This window comes from Rutilus rutilus, assembly GCF_951802725.1.
Source record: "Rutilus rutilus genome assembly, chromosome: 1".
NCBI classification, from domain to species: Eukaryota; Metazoa; Chordata; class Actinopteri; order Cypriniformes; family Leuciscidae; genus Rutilus; species Rutilus rutilus.
Window position 1 is genome coordinate 75,282,402 of NC_140209.1, and position 25,958 is coordinate 75,308,359.

At 41.9% G+C, this 25,958-nt stretch overlaps 1 protein-coding gene across 1 annotated transcript; it reads left to right on the plus strand.

Moving 5' to 3' along the window:
* The first annotated feature begins 1,087 nt into the window (after positions 1–1,087).
* Positions 1,088–25,174, plus strand: LOC311288747 (phenolphthiocerol/phthiocerol polyketide synthase subunit C-like). Its single transcript, XM_084406327.1, has 7 exons — positions 1,088–1,419; positions 1,812–1,893; positions 1,979–2,132; positions 16,284–16,444; positions 16,831–17,037; positions 19,181–19,362; positions 19,467–25,174. The coding sequence occupies exons 2-7, from the start codon at positions 1,836–1,838 to the stop codon at positions 25,002–25,004; spliced, it is 6,300 nt and encodes a 2,099-aa protein (XP_084262453.1). The 5' UTR covers positions 1,088–1,419; positions 1,812–1,835; the 3' UTR covers positions 25,005–25,174.
* The last annotated feature ends 784 nt before the right edge of the window (positions 25,175–25,958 follow it).

Genomic DNA, 25,958 nt, shown 5'->3' on the forward strand with positions numbered 1-25,958 from the left:
CGCACGCACATATTAATCAAAAATAAATCGACACGGTGGTAAAAGGTCGAAAGACCTTTTTTTTCTGAATTACTGCTGGGTGTGAATTTTGCTAAATAAGTTTCCTTATCTTCTCTGAAAAGCTTTCTGGACATTCAGCTGACTTAAACAACACTTTAATTAAACGAAATAAAACTATACAGTGATGAAATGTTTTTATGTTGACACAAATCTTGGATGTCAGTGTCCTAACTGCTGGGATAATCACACAACGCGCACGACACGTCCAATTCGCGAACTAATGACTCCTTTGAACCGATTCATTTTAATGAATGGTTAAAACAACTAATCTTTCCAACAGTGAATTCAGGAGACGTCTGAATCGGTGTAACTAATCAGTAACACTTTACAATAAGGTTATATTTATTACATAAATTATATAAAAAAGTACAGTTTGCTAACTCAAGCTTAAACTTAAAAATAAAGAAAACCACTTGTTTAAAAAAAAAAAAAAGCATATGACTACATTTTTCCACACAGTGATATCAAGAATCGATAAGAGAATTGATAAAGAATTGGATCGATAATCAGAATCGTCAGTGGCATTATTATTGATAAAATCTTATCAATTCCCATCCCTATGTGAAGACCGACTGAAAAAAACATGCCATACCCCCCCCCCCCCCCCCCCCCCCCACCACCACCACACTGTCACCTTTTTTAGTCTGAGGAGTTTGCAGGTCTGCTCCCCTCTTCCCCCGTCTGCACTCCCATTCTTCCACAGCTTTACACGCCCATTCCCTGAGGTGGGAACGACCAGGCTGAAACAGGGGGGTATCATGACACAGTTAAAGGAGAAACTCCATCAGGTAATGGACAGGCCCAGTCAGCTCAGTTCTCCACTGGCCTAAAATATGTCTTGGGTAACATTTCTAAGGTAGAAAAAGTATGTTTTGAAAACATTGGAAATATGATTGTCAAATTATAGGTTCCTATCAAACATAACATCCAGGTTCAGGAGTCTGGCCTCTCTCTATTGACAAGCGTTAACTTCCTTGTAGGCGGGTACTCAACTATTGGATCTGCCCAGAGCCACTCTGGATATGCCATAACCAATCGCTAACCTTTGGGCTATAATGCAGCAGCTCTGTTTAGTCAGAACTGAGAAGGAAAATACTGACCATTCAGTCTTTGATATCATTCATATTCTGCTGATTTAGAGGTTTGGGGGAAATATAGAGCTAAATTGTCTTAGGTTATATCTAAATATCAAACATGTGATAAAGAGTTGAATCAACTTTATCTATTTAAAGGAACATTAATAACAAAATTGTTTCATGAGCTAATGGAAGTCACTTCTCCTTAAGCTCAATAAATATTTGGTAGACTCCGCATCATGTAAGCATTTTCAACAAGACAAGATACAGCGTGAGTAACCAGGCAAGTCCATATTTCTCATTTCATTCGCTTTATTTTTTCTTGTTCTCAGTGCCAAAATTTTAAATAATAATAATAATAATAATACAAAAGAGAAACTATTTAACAAAAGAAAAGTATGGACAGCTTCAGCTTATCAATATATATTACACATTTTCATAAAACATTAAATGTATAAAGTTAAAAAGTTTTGTAACATTTATTTATTTATTAGCTATATTTAAAATCAGATTCCACATTTCATCCGATGTTCAGATTGTCTCTACATTATACAGGATTTTTTTTTTTCTGGTTGACTAGTAGTAACAAGTAGTAAATATATATTTTTTCCTGCTGAAAGAATGCATGAAGAAGAAAGCTAAAATATTAATTGTGTTTATTTGTGCTGTCTATAGATTGTAACACACGGCGCATGAAACATGATGGATGATGATGTAGAAATTGCCATTGTTGGCATTGGATGCCATTTTCCTGGAGGTAGGCTAGCATTATTTTCATTATTTCTTCATGCTGTGATTTTGGCCTTAATAGTATTTACATTGTTTGTTCTCCTGTATTTTAGGCGAGGGACTTGAAAACTTCTGGCGAGTCCTCCTTCATGGAGAGAACTGTACAGTTCAGATCCCAGACGAGAGGTTTAAGCTCTCTCAATGGTACGACCCAGACGAGAGTAAGGCCGGGAAGACGCACACGGCTAAAGCAGCGCTCATCGATGGGTACGTCTTCAGTTCATGTGCCCTCATAACAATTCAGTTTTAGTCTTAGTCTTTTGACATATTTTAGTCATCTGAATTTAATTTTAGTTGACGAAACACAATAAGATTTTAATGATCTACAGTAGATAGAAAACGACGAAAATTTTGTTGACTAAAATCTTTTACAATAAAAGTTTAGTTAAATTGTAATTGTTAATTTTGAATTTCTCTAAAATGTTCAGTCTGTCCCGAATAGAGTTCCTTTTCTCTTTTTAAGAGTCGTCACTCTTATCCAGATCCACATGTCTGCTCTCCTCTTTCTCCCTGATGTTTGCATTGTTGAACGTTTATGAGACGTGCACACCAGCTCGTGTCCCGCCAGGTAGATCAGCACGTTACAGTATAAATGTGCGCATCACAAACGCAGGACATCATTCTGACGGGATCTCTTCCCAAATCGTCCCTACCGAACATTTTCGTCTAGCTTTTATTTGTTGATGAAAATGTCAAAATATTTTCGTCATAGTTTTAGTCTCGTTTTCGTCTGTAAAAAATAAAAAACACTGGCAGATTAGTGCTATCTGGTAGAAATTTATTTAATAAAAAAGTGTCATACATAGTATAACAGCATTTTAAGCAGGGCTGAGAAAACGCTCAAAAAAACTGTTTGCTAAAACTGTTTGATAAAAATCTCTCTGTGTGTGTGTGTGTGTGTGTGTGTGTGTGTGTGTGTGAGCAGGGATGGGCAGTATTTCAGATACATGTATTTAAAATAAGTATTTGAAATACAAAATACTATTTTGTAAAATAGTACAAAATATTTTTAGATTTATTTTTCTTCTAAAAAAATCAAATGTAATTTGTATTTAAATACATTTAAGATGAGTATTTTTGTATTTTCAAAATACATACAATACTTTTTGCCAGTCAACCTGTTTCTCAGGGTACTGATCTCGTGCATCAGCTAGTTCAGACACGCTCTGCCCCCAGTGTGGAAAAGTGTGAATCGATGGAACTTTCTCTAAATAGTTTGCATAGATGGGCCTGTTTGTGGGGTAAGCAAAGTTATCCGTGCAGCTTTTAGTGGGCAGGAATTACTGGAACGTTGGAGTGGAAAAAGAAGCACTGATGAATGATACTCCACAAACATCTTCAGCTTTTAGTTTCATTGTTCATAAAAAATTATAATAAGGGGTAGTTTAGGGGTAGGGCACTGTAAGCCCTTCTAGTGGTCCAATGGGGGTTTCCAATAATACGGGTAAGGTTTCTCTGCGTATTACTTGTCTTTCCTTTTCGCAACACAACACAATTAAATGCAATATATTTTCTCACATGTAATAACTCGTTGTTTCATCTGACCGAAGATATATACATAGCCCCCTTGGATGCCCCTCAGGAACTTGATTCAATCGTTTACTTTAGTAGAGTTTTTTGACCACCATTTAAAGACGTTAGTCGATCAACTTTACCTTTCTTAAAAATGGCTTTGTTTTAATGAGCTTGCATTTTAATGGGCTAAAAATTCCGCATGGTTGTATGTTTAAGGCGAGACACTACAGGTGAATAGGGTAAAATGTTTAACTAGCAAATATCACCATGAAACTTTCCCAGTTGATTACCTACATTAAGATGAGAAAAAAATGTATTACAAGTTTTCTGTAATTTAATGTTTAAATATGCAAATTAGGCAATATCTAATCAAATATGCACTAATTTGCATATATTTTAAAAACGAAATCTGAGTATTGGATAAAGCTGATATTTTTTCATTGTGTTCACATATCAGATGGGAAAAAATTACAGAGGGATTTATGGATATCTACTTTTGTTATCCTGTAAATCAGAAAATACTGTCAATAGCCTTAAAAAAATGATTTTCGCCATGTTTTTTGGAATAAAATGTTACATAAATCAGGCTAGGAATAATATATTTACAAATCCCTCTGTAAATGTCTTAATAATATAACTAGGTACAAGACTGGAAAGTTTGGTGTATATAGGTGCTACTGAAGTGGAGATTTCGGACTTGGAGTATGAGAGAAAAGTCATTTTGAGAAAACGGGCTTTAAAGATTTTTCATCAGCCAATGAGATTGCGCATTCAGCCCTTTTACTTTCACGATTGGTTGCTGATAAAAAGGAAATGACCATATTTGGATCCGACAGGATTGTACACTAGAGAGAGAGCTTCCTAACGGTGCTTGTGATGACAGGCTGCCGGCAGAGATCGCGGAGCAGCGGGAGGATTAAGAACGCAAACTTTTGTTGAATTTATGAGAAATCTACAGACGCAAACAGACAAAGTGTAATAAAATAAAGACCTAAATGTGTATTTCGGACTTTTTTTCAACACAAGTCTGAAAGAAGACATGTTATTGAAGACAAATATCCATGGGCAACTCCAGAGTGGTGAAGAGTCCATCCTCTCTTGAGGAGTGTGGTTCCAGAGCCCAAGCCGTGCGTAGAGGTGATCCCGACTATCTCTAGTCGGAACCTCTCAACCTCACGCACAATCTCAGGCTCCTTCCCCGCCAGCGAGGTGACGTTCCACGTCCCTAGAGCTAGCTTCCGTGTCCAGGGATCGGGTTGTCGAGGCCCCCGCCTTCGACTGCCGCCCGATCCTCTCAGCACCGGCCCCTTACGGCCCCTCCTGCAGGTGGTGAGCTCACGGGAAGGCGGCCCCACGTCGCTCCTTCGGACTGAGCCCGGCCGGACCCCGTGGGGGGAGGCCCAGCCACTAGGCGCTCGCATACGAGCCCCAACCCCGGGCCTGGCTCCAGGATGGGACCCCGGCTGCGCCATACCGGGCGACGTCACGGTCCTCTGTGTAATTTTTGAACCGCTCTTAGTCGGACCTGTTTGCCTTGGGAGACCCTACCAGGGGCATATAGCCCCGGACAAAATAGCTCCTAGGGTCATTCGGGTACTCAAACCCCTCCACCGTGTTAAAGTGGCAGTTCAAGGAGGGTAAATTAACCCCCTGAGGTCGGCGGTATCGCCGGCGATACCAGCTCGCTTTTTTTTTATCAGTGTAAAAGAAACTCATAAATACTCTGTTGACTTTGATTTTCCATAGGAGTTTCATACATCAATCGATTCTGTTAAATGTGTATTATTTTTCTGTATACTCACAATAAAAACAAAGTGTTGTGCTTTTCGCCAAATTAAGAAAAATAATCACGGAGCGAGTTCTGCCTTCTCTCTGTCCATGTAGTCCATTCTGAAACGCGTCCGAAAATGAATCATAACTCAGCGAATACTTCTCACACAGGCACGTGATATATGTCTTTATGAAGCTTGAAATCTCTTCTTTTAAATGAAGTAATTAATAAAAAAAACAAATGTTTTCAACTCATGTAATCCGTTTGAAAGCAAGGAGAGGTACCGTTTTTTCCTTCTGCCTAATTATCTCTATAATGAACTGAGGCCGCCCCGCCCCCGGCGCTATTGACATGGTAAATAGTTTAGGTAATCTATGCTTCGCACCCGCCCCCCGATCAATGCCTTGAAAACACGAAGTTTCATCAGATCAGATTCACTGATAGTTCATCGCGTTTAGAGAGGATGGCGCGTTTCTCCGGTAAAGACGCCCTTCAGATGATTCTGGACAGCGAGGAATAACTCACCTTGGCTTTTCCTCAGAGGAAGATTGTAACTCAGACGAACGGCAGCATGTTCAAGAGCGAATTGATCACGCCGAGTAAACACCGAGTTTTCACGTAAGTAAATACGTGAACTCAAGTGGTCTAGTGGTAGAACATTTTCCTAGCGTGTCAGAGGTTCTGAGTTCGAATCCGCACTCATATAGTTTTTTTTTTTTTTTTTTTTGTCAAATCAGATTATGTTTATCAGTGGTTGTATATCAGGCAGAGACATGTTTGTGTATTTTGTTTTGTAATTTCACTGGAACGAAAAGAGAGTCTCCACAACGGATTGAAGCGCGCGTCCGAGTGAAGACTGCGCGAGCCTAAAACAAACACAGTATCCGCGTCTGACTCGCGGGAATCCACGGCGCAAACCTGTGAGGGGCTGTGTTTTCTCGAGCCCCATATCAGCTCAAGAAAACACAAGTTTATTCAGATCATTACTTGTTTACACCGTCTCGCAGCGCTGTGAGGAATAATAATAATAATGGAAAATGTCCCTCAAAAGGTAGATGTAAACAAACTATTAAAAGGTAAATATAATTTTTTTTTCTTTAAATAATTTTTATTGTGTTTTATTAGTAACAAATTTGGGGAGAGGATAAATATTCCAAAACTGAAAATACAGTATGAGAATTTACTGCACAATTACTAGACATGTTTACCTTGGATATTATACAATTTGCAAGCACAATTTGTGGGAAAAAAAATGTATATAAAAAATATAAATAAAATTTATTTTTGTGTATAAATATATACACATATATATGTGTGTGTGTATGCACATATATATATTTGTATAAGCAACGTATTAAACTGCAAATTAGCATTTATATTCCTTATAATAAAAATGAAAGACCTATGTTACAGACATATGAAAGACAACATTTCGTTGATTAGTTTTGGATAGATTATACATTTTTACTGTAAAATATCTGCCACCTCAAATAAGCTTTTATTTGCCAATTTTTTTTGTCAAAAATAATCAAATAATCAATCAAATCCTTAACTTTGAAATATGTATGATAAAATGTATACTTTAGTTTGTACAAAGAAAGATTACACTTGAATTGTTGTTTATTTAAATATTTACAAGGTAGATGTAAACAAACTATTAAAAGGTAAATATAAGCCTTTTCTTTAAATAATTTTTATTGTGTTTTATTAGTGACAAATTTGGGGAGAGGATAAATATTCCAAAACTGAAAATACAGTATGAGAATTAACTGCACAATTACATGTTTTCCTTGGCTATTATAGGCCAAATTGCAAGCACAATATGTGGAAAAATAAAAAAGAATTGAGATGCTTCCAACTGTTGCTCTTGCATTCTTGTGGCTCAGTGACTCACCTGAATGAATGGCTCATTAAGTATGCGGTCCTCAGGTGTGAACCACTAAATATGCATGATCGTCGACGCCCACTCGAATATTGCCTTTCCAAACAGAAAGTGCTTTGCAAAATTCAAATCAATGTATTGTGTTATGTGAAGGATTAGGCAGGGTGATTTTCACATAATTTTGAAGAAAAAACACTAGGCGATGACATCTATTAGACAAAAGTCTTATTGGCACATATTTAGTGTGTGTTTTGTGGTCTTATTTCAGAAACTTTAGTTTTTAGTTTTTTCAATAACCACGCATAAACATTATTCTCTCAAAAATGCAGACATGTACATTCTTGTTGCTCACATATTATGGTAGCCCTGTTTGTGCTAAATAGTGTGTAATTTTTTTTTGCCATTACTATGTTTATAAGCAACTGAAAAAAGCACAAATGTCAGGGCATGTCAGAACATCTCAAGGACCCCAAAAACACCTCAGACCCCAGAGGGTTAAGATCGACACATAAAGCCTAAGGAGTTTCTGGGTGTATCGCCCTCATTTCTGCTCCGAGGTTTTGATTGTGGCATTTCTTTGAGATTTAGAATCCAGTATTCCTATAGGCTAATTATTGTTTCTTTTATTAATTTAAGAACTCGTATTCTGTCCAAACGATCCATATAGGCTACTTTTGTGTCATTTTGTTTTTCCTTTTTTAACCCGTAATTGAAAAACGGTTGTTGTCTTTTTAAAACGCAAAGTTGAACACCAAAATTTTAATTTGAACTGGCTAAACCAACTGCTGCGCAAAAAAGTAAATATCGATGAATTTTCTGATTTTTGTTTATGACTTTTTGCCCCTTTATTAAACATTTAAAATATTCACAAATTAATATGCCAGGCTTGCCAGGCTAAACTTTGCCTGCTCTTTAAGATAAAATCTGTATCATCAGGCTGGCTATCAGACACTATCCATGTGAAAGAGGGGCGATTAACACCTTTATTGTCCTGCACCCTCACGATAAAGCCACTGAACTGCCCCTGCAAACCCCCCACAGGCTCTCTGAGAGGAGGGGAGTGTCTGAGACAAAGAGAAGTCACTATTAAACGATTATTATAATTGTATATAAATATAAAACCAGTCCTAATTGAAAGAGAAGAAGTTGACAAAAAGATTGAATGCAATTTTGGGTGATAATATAGCATAATGAGATATTTATAAGCTATTTTTTGTAGGCCGGGAACACAACAAGTGTAACAAGGTGACAAAACCCCTCCTAAAAAAGTAAGAAAATTTTCCAAAAACATTTGAGAAGTAGTTATACCCTTTGTGAACAAAGTCACTAATTTTCAGTCCAATGGGATAACATTAACTAGTATTTTCGGGAAAAATAAAATGTTCTCCGGGTCAAAATGATCCGAACACAACCTGAGGGTTAATAATAAAATAATTTGCAAAAAACATGCAGTTTCAACTCCACCAAATCTTTGTTTGTTTCATTGTTATACAGTAAATGTCAATAGTTCTTGTTTTGATTTTTCATGTTTGTTGTAGGCTTATTTGGAAATTACCATAGATGTAGTATTTCATCCTTACTGTTAATTGACACCAGCCACACTTACGTTTCAATTGCGGCAATTGCTGCTGTTTTGCAAAATGTCCCTTTGCGCCACCTGGCGGTCATTTCGTGAATGACTTTGAAATGCGAAATAATTTTTGCCACGGTGACTTTTTCCCAGCGGCTAGTGTGGCGGTAATAGGCATTTTGGTTGACTACCTACTGTATATATATTATTCATTTATTCACACTACTTTATCTCTGTGTCTGATTCAAAGCGGGCAGATTGTTTGATCTGACAAGCAGTAACTGACAAAAATAACTGTCAGTTTTACCCTTCCAGTCAAATATTGCACTGAAAACATAAATAACAGCTTTAAAGGAGTTGTATGTAAATTTATGACTGTCCTAAATTTCATTTCATTTTCTTTCATTCATTCATTCATTCATTCATTCATTCATACTTTAACGCTTTGCGCCGTGCAGTTCCTTGCCTCCATGTTGTGCATAAAAATGCATTAAAATGTAATGCACAGATAGCCGTGGATTATCCCTTGTTTAATTAAAAGGTACCAGAAAACAGGAAATAGCAAAATTCTGGGGGAGGTGTGAGTTGCGTCTTTCTAAAGATGACATTCCAGCCGTGTGTTTCTGGTTGCGGTCGTTTCCTGTCCTCACTGACGGCCACGATCACTGTCTCGCATGCCTGGGAAACATGTGAGACTGTGTTCGTGGGTGGTTCATGTTCTCGCACGGGAACATGACCACGTCGGCACGCCGGTCAACTCTTCTTTCTCCGGAAAGTTTGAGTCCCCTCTGTTGTTGGCCAGCCGCTGCTTGTGTGTAAAAGCACAGCTGCAGGTCTGCTCGACACTCTGGGGGACCGTGGAGATCGGCGAGAGCTTCCGCGGGGAAAACCCGACGGATCTCTCGCTCCTCAGCGTGTCTTGTGCCGTCGAGCTGCCGGGCTGCAGCGCGGGTTGTCACGGCAACCCAGCGCTCACTCGGCGCTGTAGGTGCGCGGTCTCCTTGTCTATTCTCCATTGTAGCGCCCTCCCTGGTGGCCACCAGGAGAGGTCTACTTCAGTAGAATGGCTTGGGTGATCTGAGAGCTGAGGGCTTCTCCTTCGGGGAACCAACCCCCTAGGGCCCCTCCCTCTCTAGCGCATCACAAGTTGTGCAGCTTCTGGATGGGATTGCTGGTCCTTCAAAATTGGAGGAATCTAGCGTTTCATTCAGGGCTCCAGCTGAGGGCAGATGTCGATTGCTGCATCGGAGAGAGGGCCTGTTTTGTTCTGGAACTGAGGGTATGCTGAGTTCCCACTGAAATAGTGTGTGTGCTTTAGGGCTGTCCCCGACTATGGATTTTCATAGTCGAATCAGAATCGTCATGTCTTGCCTATAGTCGACTAATAGTCGAATCATGTGTATGGGGGCGGGGCTTTAACGTTTCAACGATGAACAGAAAATCACACAAAGATATAGAAAAAAATGTATAAAAACATTTTGGATCAATAAAACTAAGAAATAACATAAATAACTCCAGAAAGGCCACACTGCAGACAGGATTTGCATTTCACATGCAAATCAGATTAAATCGGCTAAATTACATGTGCGAGCAGGCCAGCCTACAGCACAACATCGATGCACCGAAAAAATAAACAATTAATTTACTCAATTAAATTAGAACAGAATATACCTTTCTAATAAATAAAAATACAAAATGAAATAAATCAGAATCAAGTCACAAGATGAGGAGCAAATGTGTGCAAAATGCCTAAAGTGCAGGGGAACATATATTCAAAACACAAGCCACAAATAGTTAGATTAGATAACCCTGACAGATTAATAAATAAAATAAAAATAAAGAAATTATTAAAATAACGATAGTAGCCAGAATTTTCAACTTTGTCTTTTTAACTGCAGAAACAACAATAAATGCTAAACTGGAGAGGCCGTCTTTTTAGCTAAAAATGTTCACAGCATCCAAAAATCTAATTAGAACCGGCTGAAAAGTTTTGAAATCACTTGTACCCTAATATAACGTTACCTGATCGCGAGAACAAATCCAGTCTTTCACTCTGTCTGTGTCCGTTGGAGTCTTTTCAAATTGTGCGCGCGGATAAAATACATTCTAACGTGAAACCCAGTCTATGCGTGAAACGTGTTAACGTTGGCCGGCAGAAGTGCGATCATGGTTTTCCTGATGCTAAATCCAGCCTTGGAGAATATCCTTTCTGATGGTGTACATTCACACTTTAGATTTTCTTATCCCAGACATTGTTAAAGATTTAAATCCTTGCCGCGAAGACGCTCCTCTGACGGTCACGGATTGAAAGTGAAACTTAAATCTGTCACGGGGTGTTTGGATTTATTCACGGACCTTAAAAGATATTTATTAAAAGCTTCTTTCTTTGCACATTTTTATATACAGCATTATCATAATAGGCTGAATATTAACGTATTGACATAAAAGCTAATTCTATGTGAAATCAGACATTGAGCGCCCTCATATAGCCAAAGTGGCATGATCCTCGTTTCATAACACCTCCGCGAAGATTCGACCGTGAGATCAAACCCTATCGAAGCATCGAATCTTCGACTATTCGGGGTCACCCCTAGTGTGCTTATGCTGAATCAGATTCAGAACTGACAGCCATGCTTTCCCGGGTCTTTCTCGGATGTGCATTGAAAACTTAGGAGTATGGAGCTATATTGGTGCCAAAATATGGAACGCCAAAAGTGCCAAATTCTGCATAAGTTTTCACCTCTCTCGCTACCCTCGATTGTGGGGTGGCTGTGCCTCTGGCGAGCCACCTCTGCCCTGCATGCGAGGCCAAGGCACTCTTATTGCACGAGGGTAGTTCTGAGCCAGAGTTGAGCTGCGCTTGCCGACTGACCGTGTTCAAGTCACAGCGCAGGCCCTCGGCCAGACGATGTCCACCTTGGCGGTCCAGAAACGCCCCTGGCTGTCCTTGCAGAGATGCGAGACGTCGTCAAAGTACACTTTCTCGATGCTCCCATCTCACAAGGTGGCCTTTTCGGCAACACTGTTGAGAATTGGCCCAGCAGTTCTCTGCAGTTAGCAGCAGACTGAAGCGCTTTCCCCGACGTACCACCAGAGTGCCTCGTGGGCCGCCCCTCAGTCTACTCGTCGCCAAGGGTGTCATCCCCTGCAAAAAAAAAACACTCCGGCACAGCCTGCTCTACTGTGTCCGCTGCAGGAGGATGACACCGCCCGTCTAAGCCACTGTTTAAGTGGTCGGTGAAACAATCACCCCTGAGATGGGTGACCCGGAGATGGGTGGAGCTGCTCTCACCCGGTGAGGGCCGGGGAACGAATCTTTTGAGTGTTCCACCACTGGAGTCACAGTGGTACCTAAAAAAAAAAAAAAAAAAAAAAGAGCAGTACTTCTATATCTGGGTCTGAAGAGGGTCAGGAGAGCAGTGGGAGGAGAGAATCCTCACCACTCTCATCCGCCTCTTCTATCGCCAGCAGGCAACAGTGTGCGGTTCGAGAACGCAACCAAGCCGCCTCCTGCACCTCCTGCCTCGTGGAACCGGGTAAGTGTTGCACAGCACACTCAGACTCCGCTGCGGGCCGCCTCCCAGAGAGAGCCTCCCGAGCCGAGCCCCTGTGTTCCACCTCGCTGCCCCACTTCGTGTACGCCTACGGTCCCATTGGTCCCGCTTGTACGGTCTCTGCGAGCCTGGCTAGTGCTCCCCAGTCCGTCTCGCTGGCTCATTCGGACCATCAGGCTCGGCTATGCGATTCAGTTTGCCCGGCGTCCCCGCAAGTTTCGGGCCATCCACTCCACTACAGTGAGAGCAATGCCCATGTCTTGTGCGCGGAGATCGCACACCGATAGAGCCGGTCCTTCCAGCCGATATGAGGTCAGGGCACTACAGTCCCTACTTCATTGTACCCAAGAAAGGTGATGGGTTACGACCAATCTTGGACCTGCGAGTTTTGAATCGGAGCCTTCACAAGCTACCGTTCAAAATGCTCACGCAGAAACGCATTTTCGAATGCATCCGTCCCCGAGATTGGTTTGCAGCGATCGACCTGATTGACGCGTACTTTCATGTCTCGATTCTTCCTCGACACAGGCCGTTCTGTGCTTGCGTTCGAGGGTCGAGCATATCAGTACAAGGTCCTGCCCTTCGGCCTGTCCCTGTCTACCCGTGTCTTCATGAAAGTCACAGAGGGGGCCCTTGTTCCCATGAGAGAACAGGGCGTTCGCATCCTCAACTGTCTCGACGACTGGCTCATACTGGCACACTCTCGAGATCAGTTATGCGAACACAGGGACCTCGTGCTCAGGCACCTCAGCCAGCTGGGCCTTCAGGTCAACTGGGAAAAGAGCAAACTCGCCCCCGTGCAGAGGATCTCTTTTCTCGGTATGGAGTTGGATTCGGTCACTCAGACAGAGTGCCTCACAGAGCAGCGCGCTCAGTTGGTGTTGAACTGCTTGAACACGTTCAAAGGCAGGACGGTGGTCCCACTGAAATTCTTTCAGAGGCTCCTGGGGCATATGGCAGCAGCGGTAACCCCGCTTGGACTGCTCCATATGAGACCGCTTCAGCACTGGCTTTTCGGCCGAGTCCCGAGATGGGCGTGGCATCACGGCACTCACAGGGTGACAATCACACCGGAGTGCCGCCAGACCTTCAGTCCGTGGTCAGACCCCTCGTTCCTTCGGGCAGGAGTCCCCTTGGAACAGGTGTCCAGGCATGCTGTGGTTTCACAGATGCCTCTCCCACCGGCTGGGGTGCCAAGTACAACGGGCATGAAGTGTCAGGGGTGTGGACGGACATCACATCAACTGTCTTGAGTTGCTTGCAGCACGTCTCACTCTGAGCCGCTTAAAAAAGCCGCTTCAGGGCAGAGACGCGCTGGTCCGTACGGACAACACTGCGACCGTTGCGTACATCAACCGACAAGGTTGTCTACACTCCCGTCTCATGTCGCAACTCGCCCGCCATCTCCTCCTCTGGAGTCAGAAGCATCTGAGGTCGCTTCGAGCCATGTATGTCCCCGGTGTGCTCAACCGTGTGGCCGACGAGCTATCACGAGCTGTGCTTCGGGAGAATGGCGACTCCACCCCCAGGTGGTTCAGCTGATTTGGAAAGAGTTCGGGGAGGCTGAGGTAGACCTGTTTGCCTCCTCAGAGACCTCCCACTGCCAGCTGTTTTACTCCCTGACCGAGGGAACACTCGGCACTGGCTCACAGCTGGTCCCGGGGCCTTCGCAAAAATGCGTTTTCCCCTGTGAGCCTACTTGCACAGACTCCATGCAAAGTCAGGGAGGACGAGGAGCAGGTCCTTCTGGTGGCTCCCTATTGGCCCACCCGGACTTGGTTCCCAGAACTCATGCTCCTCGTGACAGTCCCTCCCTGGCCCATTCCTCTGAGGAAGGATCTTCTGACTCAAAGACGGGGCACCCTATGGCACCCGTGTCTGGACCTCTGGAAACTCCATGTCTGGTCCCTGGTGGGATGCGGAGGTTCTAGGTGACTTACCCTCAGAGGTACTTAACACCATCACTTCTGCGCGAGCGCCGTCTACGAGACGTGCGTACGCCTTGAAGTGGAACCTGTTCGTCGAGTGGTGTTCCTCTCGCAGAGAGGACCCCCGAAGATGTTCGATAGAGTCAGTGCTTTCCTTCTTGCAGCAAGGGTTGGAGCGAAGGCTGTCTCCCTCCACCCTCAAAGTACACGCTGCCGCTATTTCAGCTTATCATGACCACATAGATGGCAAAACAGTTGGAAAGCACGACCTGGTCAGGTTCCTTAGGGGGGCGAGACGATTAAATCCTCCTTCGCCTCCCTCCATACCCTCTTGGGACCTTTCCCTGGTGCTCCGAGCACTTCAGGATGCTCCCTTTGAGCCTTTGCAGTCAGCAGACTTAAAGCTTCTCTCCTTGAAGACTTTGCTGCTGATTGCACTGGCCTCGATCAAGAGGGTTGGGGACCTGCAAGCATTTTCGGTCGACGAATCGTGCCTAGAGTTCGGGCCGGGTGACAACCATGTTGTACTGAGACCCCGGCCTGGCTATGTGCCCAAGGTTCCTACCACTCCCTTTAGAGATCAGGTAGTGAACCTGCAAGCGCTGCCCCTGGAGGAGGCAGACCCAGCCCTGGCTTTGCTCTGTCCCGTTCGCGCTCTGCGTATGTACGTGGACAGAATTCAAAGCGTCAGGACCTCAGACCAGCTCTTTGTCTGTTACGGAGGCCAGCAGAAGGGAAGGCTGTCTCCAAGCAGAGGATGGCCCACTGGATAGTGGATGCCATTGCCTTGGCTTACCAAGCTCAAGGCGTGCCCTGCCCGCTCAGGTTGCATGCACACTCCACGAGAGGCGTTGCATCCTCCTGGGCGCTGGCACGTGGCTCCTCGCTAACAGATATCTGTAGAGCTGCGGGCTGGGCGACACCTAACACGTTCGCTAGATACTATAGCCTACGTGTAGAGCCGGTGTCCTCCCGTGTTCTCGCCCTAAACGGGTAGAAGCACTGTGAGTACCGGCTCTGTCGGCTTGCTGCACCCTACTGTGCACCCTTATTGCTCCAGAGTCAAAACCTGTCGAGTCCTCCAAACACCCTCGGCCCGGACGTGGCGGAGCGTCCGGTGCCAGGCCTTTATCCGCTGAATCCTTGAGAACCGGGTCTAGGCTGGGTCCCATATGTGTGACCCTACGGGGATCCCATATGTGTATATCTTCCACGGCTGCTCCTAAACGGAAGCCCGTGTCTTTCCCTTGGGCTAAGTCACCCACTATTCATAAGCAGTACAACCCTCGGGTTAGTCCATATGTGTATTCCCACATAACTCTTCTTAAGAATGTGGCTCCCGCAGCGTTCCCCTCCCTCAGATCGGGCACGCTTTCCCAGTGTTATCCAATAATCTCACTGTATGGGTTATCATGGAACAACAGTGATGGATACTCTCGGTGTAAGCCCTCTCCTATCGTCCTTCCAGGCAAGAAGGTGTAGAGGCTTGCTCAGGGCGCTGGATGCAGCAGCTGTGGCGCTTTGGTAGGGATTCCTATTCGTCGTTCACCACGACGTACGTCGTAGTGACCGGACGATAGGGAACGTCTCGGTTACATATGGTAACCCTCGTTCCCTGAGGGAGGGAACGGAGACGTACGTCCCGTCGCCACATCTGCTGCGACCCGCCGGAGCAGCCAGCTCACCGGCTCGGCTCCTCAGCAAAAAACTGAAGTGCAATCGCACCAGCTGCTCGTTAAATACCCGCGCTGCGAGGCTGCACAGCTGATGCAAATGATTGCACGCCAATATGCATTGGCTCGTTTAGTTTCACTCGAAGTAGATTGGCCTCTCTAGCGAGATTCCTATTCGTCGTTCACCACGACGTACGTCTCCGTTCCCTCCCTCAGGGAACGAGGGTTACCATATGTAACCGAGACGTTTCTCCCATACAGTGAAAGTCAGTGAGATTCAATGTTGTTAGGAGCGCACTAACTTTCAAAGTATCATCATGTTCCGCTGAAGAAAATAAGTCATACAGGTTTGGAATAACATCACGTGAGGATGAGTGATGATGGAATTATCCTTTTTGGGTAAACTGTAGGATCTGAACTCCAAAAGCAATAACCCCATCATCATTTACCTTTTATTCTCTGTAGCTTGAATGAGTTTGACCACAAGTTCTTCGGCATCACTAATGCTGAAGCAATCACCATGGACCCTCAGCACAAACTATTGTTGCAGTGCACCTACAGGGCCCTAGAGGATGCTGGGATACCAATGGAAAAGGCCAGTGGTACGCGCACAGGAGTATTTTTGGGTAATATATAAGCTAATATATGATACATAAAAAAAGTTACTTTTGGTGTCTTTAATCCCCGGTTAAGATTCATTGCTAAATAGTACATACATTTTCTCAGTTTTTCCCCCTATTAAAAAGAGGGAACTAACTTGTCCTGACCTCAATATGTGCACTTGTGCTTTAACTCATTTGTGTCACAGCACAAACAGCACACAAGGTGCCCACAGCTAAGGGCTGGTAACATAAATGTTGCTTGTCCGAGCCCTGCAACTGCAACTATTGTTGCTTTGAGCAAAGCACTTAACCTTAGGTTGCCTTGTAATAGGAATACAGTAAGTGACTATGGACAAAAGCATATCGCCAGCTAACATGTCTAACATGTTTTTTGTTTGCTTGTTTTTCAGGACTCATGAACAGAGACTTTGAGCTGGCAAATGTGAGGAATAATCCGAAATACATAGACCACACCACAGGCACTGGCTCTGCAATGAGCATAGCTGCCAATCGCATCTCATACATCTTCAACTTCACTGGTCCCTCACTGACCATTGACTGTGCCTGTTCCTCATCCCTCGTCGCCCTCCACTTAGCTTGTCAAGCCATAAAACAAGGTAGTCTTCAAAAATATATGTATGTAAACCATATGGATCAATTGATTTGCACATTTTAAGAATCCATATACTGTATATTGTATGTGTACTAATAGACAGTACTGCGTAATGACATTAGATGCTTCATGTTTTAACCCTCTGGGGACCAAAAACAATAATTTTCATTATTTTTAGCAATGAAAATAAACACTAAATGCTCTGTTAATTTTGATCTTTCATTTTCGTGTAATACATCAATCGATCCTGTTCAGTTTCTATTTTTTTTCTGTATACTCACAATAAAAATAAAGTGTTTTGCTTTTTGACAAATAAAGAAAAATTAACACGATGCGATTTATGCCTTCTCTCCGTCAGTAAACTCCCATTTGAAACGCGTTCGAAAATGATCTATAACTCCGCGAAAATTCAGTCAAACAGGCAAACAGACCCACGGGCATAAAGCTTGAGATTGCATCTTTTAAATTAAGTAATTTATATAAAAAACAAATATTCTCAGCTTCTGTAATCTGTATAAAAAGAGAGCGACTCCAGTCAAGCTCATTACGAGCCATTCAAAAGTAATGTGACCACTCCCCGGAGAGCGCGTGCTATTCAAACGCAAATTCTGAGAACGCCCACATCAGCTGTAAACAAAGCGCGTCGCGATCGAGTGAGGCATAATATAGCCTACCTTATGGAGAAAAGATTCCTCAGAACAGTGCTGATATGAGGAGCAATATCTCCTGATATGAGGAGCAGATCCCGCTGAGGAGTGAGGTAGGCTGTTTTCTTTTCTCAAGTGTGGAATAACGTTATGGAATAACGTTAGTGTAGGCCTATGCAAACCGCAAAAAGATGAATCGCATTTCTATAATATGACTCGCCTTTCTGTGAGATGAATGAAGGGTATATATTTGTAAAGACTGTTTAGCCTAAATATGAATCGCGCGTCTGTGTGTGAAAGAATAAACTGCTTTGCTATAGCCTACTGAGATGAGTAAAAATCGACTGGAATATGTTGAAATAAAATGTATTTGTATAAGCAACGTATTAAACTGCAAATTAGCATTTATATGCCCTAATATTTCATAAAAACAACGTTACAGTCAGTCACTTGTTGACTAGATTTGGGTACAGTTTTTAGGCTACTGTAGAATATACTGCCACATCAAATAAGCTTTTGTTTAGCAATTTCTGCTCATATCTAACGTTATATATATATATATATATATATATATATATATATATATATAAATATATATATATATAAATATTATTTTTGTCAAAAATAAAGTCATAGGCTAAGATGTTAGATGTTCCAATGTTGGCTATATTCAAACTAATGAATACATATGATAAAATGTAGGCCTATAATCTTTTTTCTTTTTCTTTTTTACAAAGAAAGAGTACACTTGAAATATTGTTGAAATTGTAATTATTGTTGTAATTGTAAAATTTTTAATAAAATAACAAAACATATTTACAAGAGAGATGTAAGCGAAATCTTAAATGGTCAATATAAGTCTTCTTCTAAATACATCTTTTGTCCTTGCATTGTGGCTCAGTCAGTGTCACACCTGAATGAATGGCTAATTATGCAGAGTCATTATGCAGAGTGGGTGGGACATTGTAATCTAAGGTGTAAACTACTCCTCCCCCTCGCATATTGGCTTTCCAAGCAAAACCTGTTTTACACCATTTAAATCAATGTATTTTTTTTTGTGAACGATAAAGCAAGACTATTTTCACATCATTTTGAAGCTAGAACTCAAAGGGACAACATCCATTAGTCAAAAGTCTTGTGGACACATATTTAATATGTGTTTTGTGGTCTTAATTCAGCAACTTTCATTTTAATTTTTTCCAATAACCACGCATAAACATTATTCTCTTAAAAATACAAACATCTACATACACGTTGCTCGCATATTATGGTAGCCCTGTTTGTGCTATATAGAGTGAATTTACACCTTTGCCATTAACATGTTTATAAATAACTGAAAAAAGCACAAATGTCAAGGCATGTCAGAACATCTCAAGGACCCCAAAAACAGCTTGGTCCCCAGAGGGTTAAGTATGTTTTGCCTTTGAATTAATCAAACAAATTATTAGCCATTAGGCTCCCCCTATCCCCCTAAGTTGTGTGGTTATCTGTATTCAACAGGAGACTGTGACATGGCCTTGTGTGGCGGTGTGACCTGTATATTGGAGCCGACCGTTTTTGTGACTCTCTCCAAGGCTAAATTAATCTCTTCTGATGGAACGTGTAAACCTTTCAGCAGCAAAGCAGACGGATATGGCAGAGGTGAAGGATGTGGGGTCGTTTTATTAAAGCCTCTGAAAAAAGTAAGTAAAAAGATTGTCTCATATAAACACAACACAAGGACAGCAATGTACCTAATGATAAACTACTGCAAGAAACACCCATAATGTTGTCTGTATTTTGATAGGCTTTTGAAGACCATGATCATATTTGGGGTATCATCAGCAAAACTGCAGTAAATCAAGATGGCCACACCGTTAGTCCAATCACCAAACCATCCATGGTACAGCAGGAGGAGCTGCTCAGAAAAATCTACTCAACAGAGACTGACCTGACTAGTGTCCAGTACCTTGAGGCTCATGGGACTGGGACTCCGATTGGAGATCCAATAGAGGCAGGTAGCATCTCAAAAGTCATTGCCAAAGCAAGACCTCAAAAGTCAGGGCCACTCATGATAGGTTCTGTTAAAGGCAATATTGGACACACAGAATCTGCCGCAGGTGTTGCAGGGCTCATAAAGGTTGTTTTGATGATGCAGCACGAAACCATAGTGCCATCATTGTTCTACTCCGTGGAAAACTCCAGCATAGACACTGAATCTCTCAATATCAAAATCCCAACCATAGCAGAAAAATGGATCAGTGACTACAGATCAGGGAGGTGTGCAGGAATCAATAACTTTGGGTTTGGTGGAACAAATGCACATGCAATTGTCAGACAATATGTTCAGTCAGAAAAGCCAAAAGCTCAGCAGTATTTTGTGGTCTCTGCAGCATCAGAAAAATCCATGAAAAATATAATTAAAGATACGGCAGAACAGATAAGCAAAGGGAAAATATCAGATCTACAGTCTTTACTGTACACATCCGCATGTAGAAGAAGCCATGTCAAACACAAATACAGGAAAGTATTTCAAACGTCATCATTGGCAGACCTGAAAGAGAAACTTACTGCTGCTGTGGAGAAAAAGCTTAAACTGTCAAAGACAGACCCCAAGCTAGTTTTTGTGTTTTGCGGCAATGGTGTTACCTATCAGGGTATGTGCAAGCAGCTCCTAAAACAAGAGCCAGTTTTCAGAGAGGAAATCGTGAAGATTGAAACTTTGTTGCTAAGCCATCGAAGTTTGAATCTGAAAGTGATGCTGGAAAGTGAATCTGATGGAGGTTTGAATCTGATACAGATGCTGGAAAGTGAATCTGAGAAAAGTACAGAGCCGTCTGATCCAAAGATTGTCCAGCCTCTTCTGTTCGCTATTCAGGTTGCTGTTGTCAAACTTCTGAAACACTGGGGCATCAGTCCTGATGCTGTTTTGGGGCACTCTATTGGAGAAGTCGCTGCAGCTCATTGTTCTGGTTTGCTGTCACTTGAAGATGCAGTGAAAGTCATCCACTACCGCAGTTCTCTGCAAAGCACTGTGACGGGAGGGAAGATGCTGGTAGTCAGTAATATGGCTGTTTCTGAAGTCTTGAAAATTCTTCCTTCTTATTCAGGAAGGGTTTGTCTGGCTGCTTATAACAGCCCTCAGTCTTGCACCCTCTCAGGAGATGCAGATGACATTGACAGGCTGCAACAGAATTTGAGCAACTCAGCCAGTGGAAAAGATTTGTTCCTTCGCATTTTAGATGTACCTGCAGCATTCCACAGTCACAAGATGGATCCCATTTTATCCAAAGTGGAACAGAGTATAGGCTCATTGCAGGCACATAATTTGGAGACAGAATTGTTCTCAACAGTGACAGGTGTTAGCTTGTGTTCCTCAGATTTTATTACTGGTGAATATTGGGCAAAGAATATCAGAGAGCCAGTTGAATTTGAACAAGCTGTAAGGTCTGCAGCTAAAAACAAAAGGAGTGTGATATTTGTTGAAATTGGTCCAAGAAGATCTTTGCAGAGGTACATCACTGAGACTCTGGGAAATGACTTCACTGTGATTCCCTCAGTGCAGCCTGATAAAGATCACGAGACCATGCTTGCTGTTGTTTCCAAACTGTTTGAGCTTGGGATCAAAGTGGACTGGGAAGCGTTCTACAAAGGTTTTGAGGCTGAACCAGTTCCCTATCCACGATACCAGTTTGATGATGTGAAGAGAGATGTCTTCGCTTCTAACTCGCAGTTGATCAGTCCCACTGGCAACCATCCAGTAGTTACACAAATGGGTACAGACAGTTCAGTGTTCAGCTGTGATTTAACCTCTGAATCAGTGGCCTTTCTGCAGCACCACAGGCACAGTGGGGTTCCCATCATTCCAGGGGCATTTTTTGCAGAGTTGGGTTTAGCAACTTGCATGGCATATGCAAAGCCTAAAGTCCCACTAAGTTCTCTGCAGCTCAGCATAACATTCCAGAATCCATTAGTTTTCACCCAGAATGCCCCAGATTTAAAAGTTCAGCTGCATCATTCTAACCATGTGGCTGATAACACATGCAACTTCCAAATACAGTCTACTTCTGCAGTCTATGCGCTTGGCACAGTGGAAGCAAAACCAGGTAGAAGTCCTGAAGAACAGTTCATTTCATTAGACTGTATTTCCAGAAGGTGCACATCCCACATGACTAATGAAGAACTCTACAAAATTCTAAGTCACGCAGGATTTGAGTATGGGTCTGTCTTCAGAAATAATGCAGATGTTTATTGTGGGGAAGAATACAGAGAGGCTATATCTATTGTGAAGATCCCAAAGGAATTACTGCCTCAATTACATGACTATCACCTTCACCCTGTGGTCTTGGATTATTTCATGCAAATTGTTCCTGTAACTATAGGGCATGTCCTATCAGCAATACCTCAATTTCCTGCACAAATTGAAAGCCTGACTGTTTTTGAACCATTGCAAGAGGAGATGGTTGTTTATCTGAGAGCAGTACATGTGGGAGAAGATGATTTTGACATTTGTGGCTGCTTAACCAATAAACAGGGTAGGGTGTTAGTTGAACTGAGGCATGTGAAGATCAGAATGCTAGGAAGTCGTTCCCATGTAGTCAAGGAGTACTTCTACCATAACAATTTCAGTATCATCCTTGAAGTTGCCAGATTTGATACACCAATTAAGGCACTGGTCTTTTCTGACCAGGTAGGAATTTCTGAAGCTTTGCAACAGTACTTGGACCCAACATCTAGATATGTGTCTTCATCAAACAGTAACATACTGTTAAAAGATGGAGTTGAACTTCTTTTGTCAAAACTGAACATTTCAAATGTAATGAAAAACTTCCAGGAAATTTTGTTCATGTGGGGTGATGCAGACCTAACCTCTCTCGAATCAGAGAAGGTCTTGGACAGTATGGCAGGGTGTTGTGAGATTTTCCGAAAGCTTGTCGGATATCTCAAATCACTTAATTTCCCAGGTGATATCCGAGTAATAACCTATAGGTGCTCTGAGAGCTTAGTGGAGCACATAAACCCTGGGTTTGTTCTGTCAGGCATGACAAGAGCATGTGCAGCTGAGTTGCCAGAACTTTCCTTCCAGCTGATTGACATGGGCTCTGATTCTTTTGAAGACATCAAAGCTCTGGTTCACGTCCTCAGATCATACCCCTGTCACAAATATCCAGAGCTAGTAGTGAAGGAGGGCACAATTCTCAAGCCTGAAATCACCCACACACCTTTGCCAACCATGGCAATCTCTTCAAGAAACATCCACATGTTGCAAAATGAAGACTTCATTTTGCAAACATCTGACCCATATATAATGACAAATCTCTCAGCAACAAATATGGATAATCATACTGAACTGAATCAAGAAGAACACATTGAGCTTCACCTCAGTAAAATCTGTGTTCATTCATCAGATTACTTTCCAGTCAGCATTTCTGACCTGAAGTATGGCCAGACATTGTACTGGAACAAGCACACAACTGAAAACCATAAGCTCTTAGCCCTTGACTTCAGTGGCACTGTCACAGCTGTGGGTAAAGATATCAGCAGATTTAAAGTTGGTGATCATGTTGTGTCTTGTTACCCTGTGGCTGCCACATCTAAAGTAGTTCTCCCAGCAGCTGTTTGTTGGAAAGCAAAAACGCTTTCATTCCTGAATGACGTGCCTTGTGTCTCTTATATGGTACTGGCTTGGGAGATCCTGCATGAGGCTTTGCCCAAAGCTAAAGAGAAATGGAAATTGGGGATTTTCTCCACTGTTCCTGACTCAGCTTTGATGAATGTGTTAATTACTACTGCAAACAGATCAGGTTGGAATGTCAGAGTGAGCACACAGGCTGATCAGCTGTCTTGTGATTTTAGTGAGGTTGTGGGAGCTGTTCTTCTACCTCCTTTTAATGTAGAAATCGCTGAAATAGCTAGTAGTGTTAGTGGCATCAAAGACATTGTTCTTGTCTATGACAACCAGACAGAATTTCCATTCAATATTACAACATTCCGAGGTACAAATGAGGAAGTCCGCTTTCATGCCCTCCTCATGTCCCAGATAATGCAAAAAGGGTCTCTGCAAATGCAAATGCAACAAATCTACCGTTGGCTGAACTCCATGCACTTGGACAGAAAGTCCTTATATTTGGATGCAAAAGCTAAACAAAGAATGAAATCTCAAGACATTGATCTTCTGTCTGTAAAAGAATCTGAATCATACTTCAGATGCCAGATCATACCCATTATCATCCTGAACAGTGAAGACAAGCACCAGCTGTCTGACATTCCAGTAATGGCCAAACAGAGTCTATTCAAGAAAAATGCTGTCTATATTGTCACAGGTGGTCTAACAGGGTTGGGCTTTGAGACTGTGAAGTTCATTGCTCAGAAAGGAGGAGGAAACATTGTCATTCTGTCTAGAAGTAATCCAAACCCTCAGATGCAACAAGCGATAAGTCAGGTCAGTAGTGATTGGGGCTCTGTCATTAAGTCTCTGCCATGTGATGTTTCTGTATCTGAGAAAGTGGACCAGACAATTGTTAACATTGGAAAACTATTTCCATCCAGTCCCATCAAAGGGGTGTTTCACAGTGCGGTTGTCCTGCATGATGGGCTGATTGAACGTCTTGACAAATCTCTTTATGAGAAAGTTATGAGGCCAAAAGTAAACGGAGTGATTAACCTTCACCGTGCTACCATTCAGTGCAATCTGGATTACTTTGTGTGCTATTCCTCCATTGCTGCCTTCATTGGCAATGTCTCACAAACTAATTATGCTGCGGCTAATACATTCATGGACACTTTCTGTCAGTATCGCAGAAACATTGGGCTTTCTGGACAGTCCATTAATTGGGGGGCTTTGAATCTTGGTCTTTTGTTGAACAAAGTCGATATTCAAACATTTCTGGAGGCAAGGGGAATCATGCTTTTGGAGATTCCAGAAATCCATGAAAGTCTTGAGCAGTGCCTCTTGATCAACAAACCTCAACAGGTTGTATGCAGATTCGATTTCAAAATCAAATGGAATAACATTTTCAGTCAGAACAAATCACTGAAGGTACGCTTGTTCAAAATAGCACAGGAAGCGATTAGTAAAGCTGGAGTGAACATTTCTAGACCTGAACAACCCATGACATCATCCTCACCACGTGATTATCTGAGGTTCATGATTAGCGAAACGAATGGTGTTGAGATGGATGAGCTGAATGATGATGTTCATCTTTTTGATTTAGGCATTGACTCAATGTTAGCCATGACTCTGCAGAGTCGTATCTTCAATGATAGAGGTGTGAATGTCCCTCTAATGACTCTGCTGGATCCAAATAGCACACTGGAAACTCTCACTAAAATCCTGGAGAACTGAGTGAAGATGATGGCAATTCCACATACTTATAATGGTGATTTGTATTTCTCCACAGCAGTCTTTTTGAAGCCTCAAAACAAATAATATTGTTTTAGGAAATTCATGAACTTTTGAAGTGAAATGGGTGTATAGCATGCTTTGTACTACAGTACTTGATTAAACAATCCACCTTTCTGAATAAGGTATTTAGCAGATTTTACAATATTACAACTACATTTCACCAAACTCTGTTGTTTCTTGGTGGCATATTTCAGGATACCTGCATCCTCTGTATTAACAGTAGGCCTACATATCATTATGATAAATTAGGTTATGCAGAAAATTCTGACTGGACTTAACATTGTTCATCTTTGTTTTACACTATAAAAATTGATAACCTGAAATTGTTACCGTAAGGAGCTATTTTTATTTTAATTAATCCAAAATAATTTGTTTTGCTCGTGTGTATATATATATATATATATATATATATATATATATATATATATATATATATATATATATATATATATATATCATTTTTTTTGTTAGGTTGATTCAGTGATGTTAAATAATATCTTTGACTTGAATTAATTTAGATAGTACCAATTTTACAGTGTAATTTATGTTTTGTTCATCAGGTCACACTAGGTATAAATGAGAAACAAACTTCTTCTAGAGAGCTTTCTGTGTCTATTTTACTGCACTTGAAACCTAACCTGTTTGTGTGGCACATACTGACATGCTTATTCTTTTTTCAGCATATTGAGACAATCTATTCTATTTAAAAACAATCTATTCTGACTAAAGAAATCATTAATGAATTTTTAAGTTTGGTCTGAGGTAACAACAAAGACTAAATTAAGTTGTATGAAAATAATTTTACATGAATGAAGATATCTAATAGTATCTGTAAGAGTTGTTTTATTTCCAAAAGGCATTATTGTTTGTATTCTGAACAATGTTTAAAATATT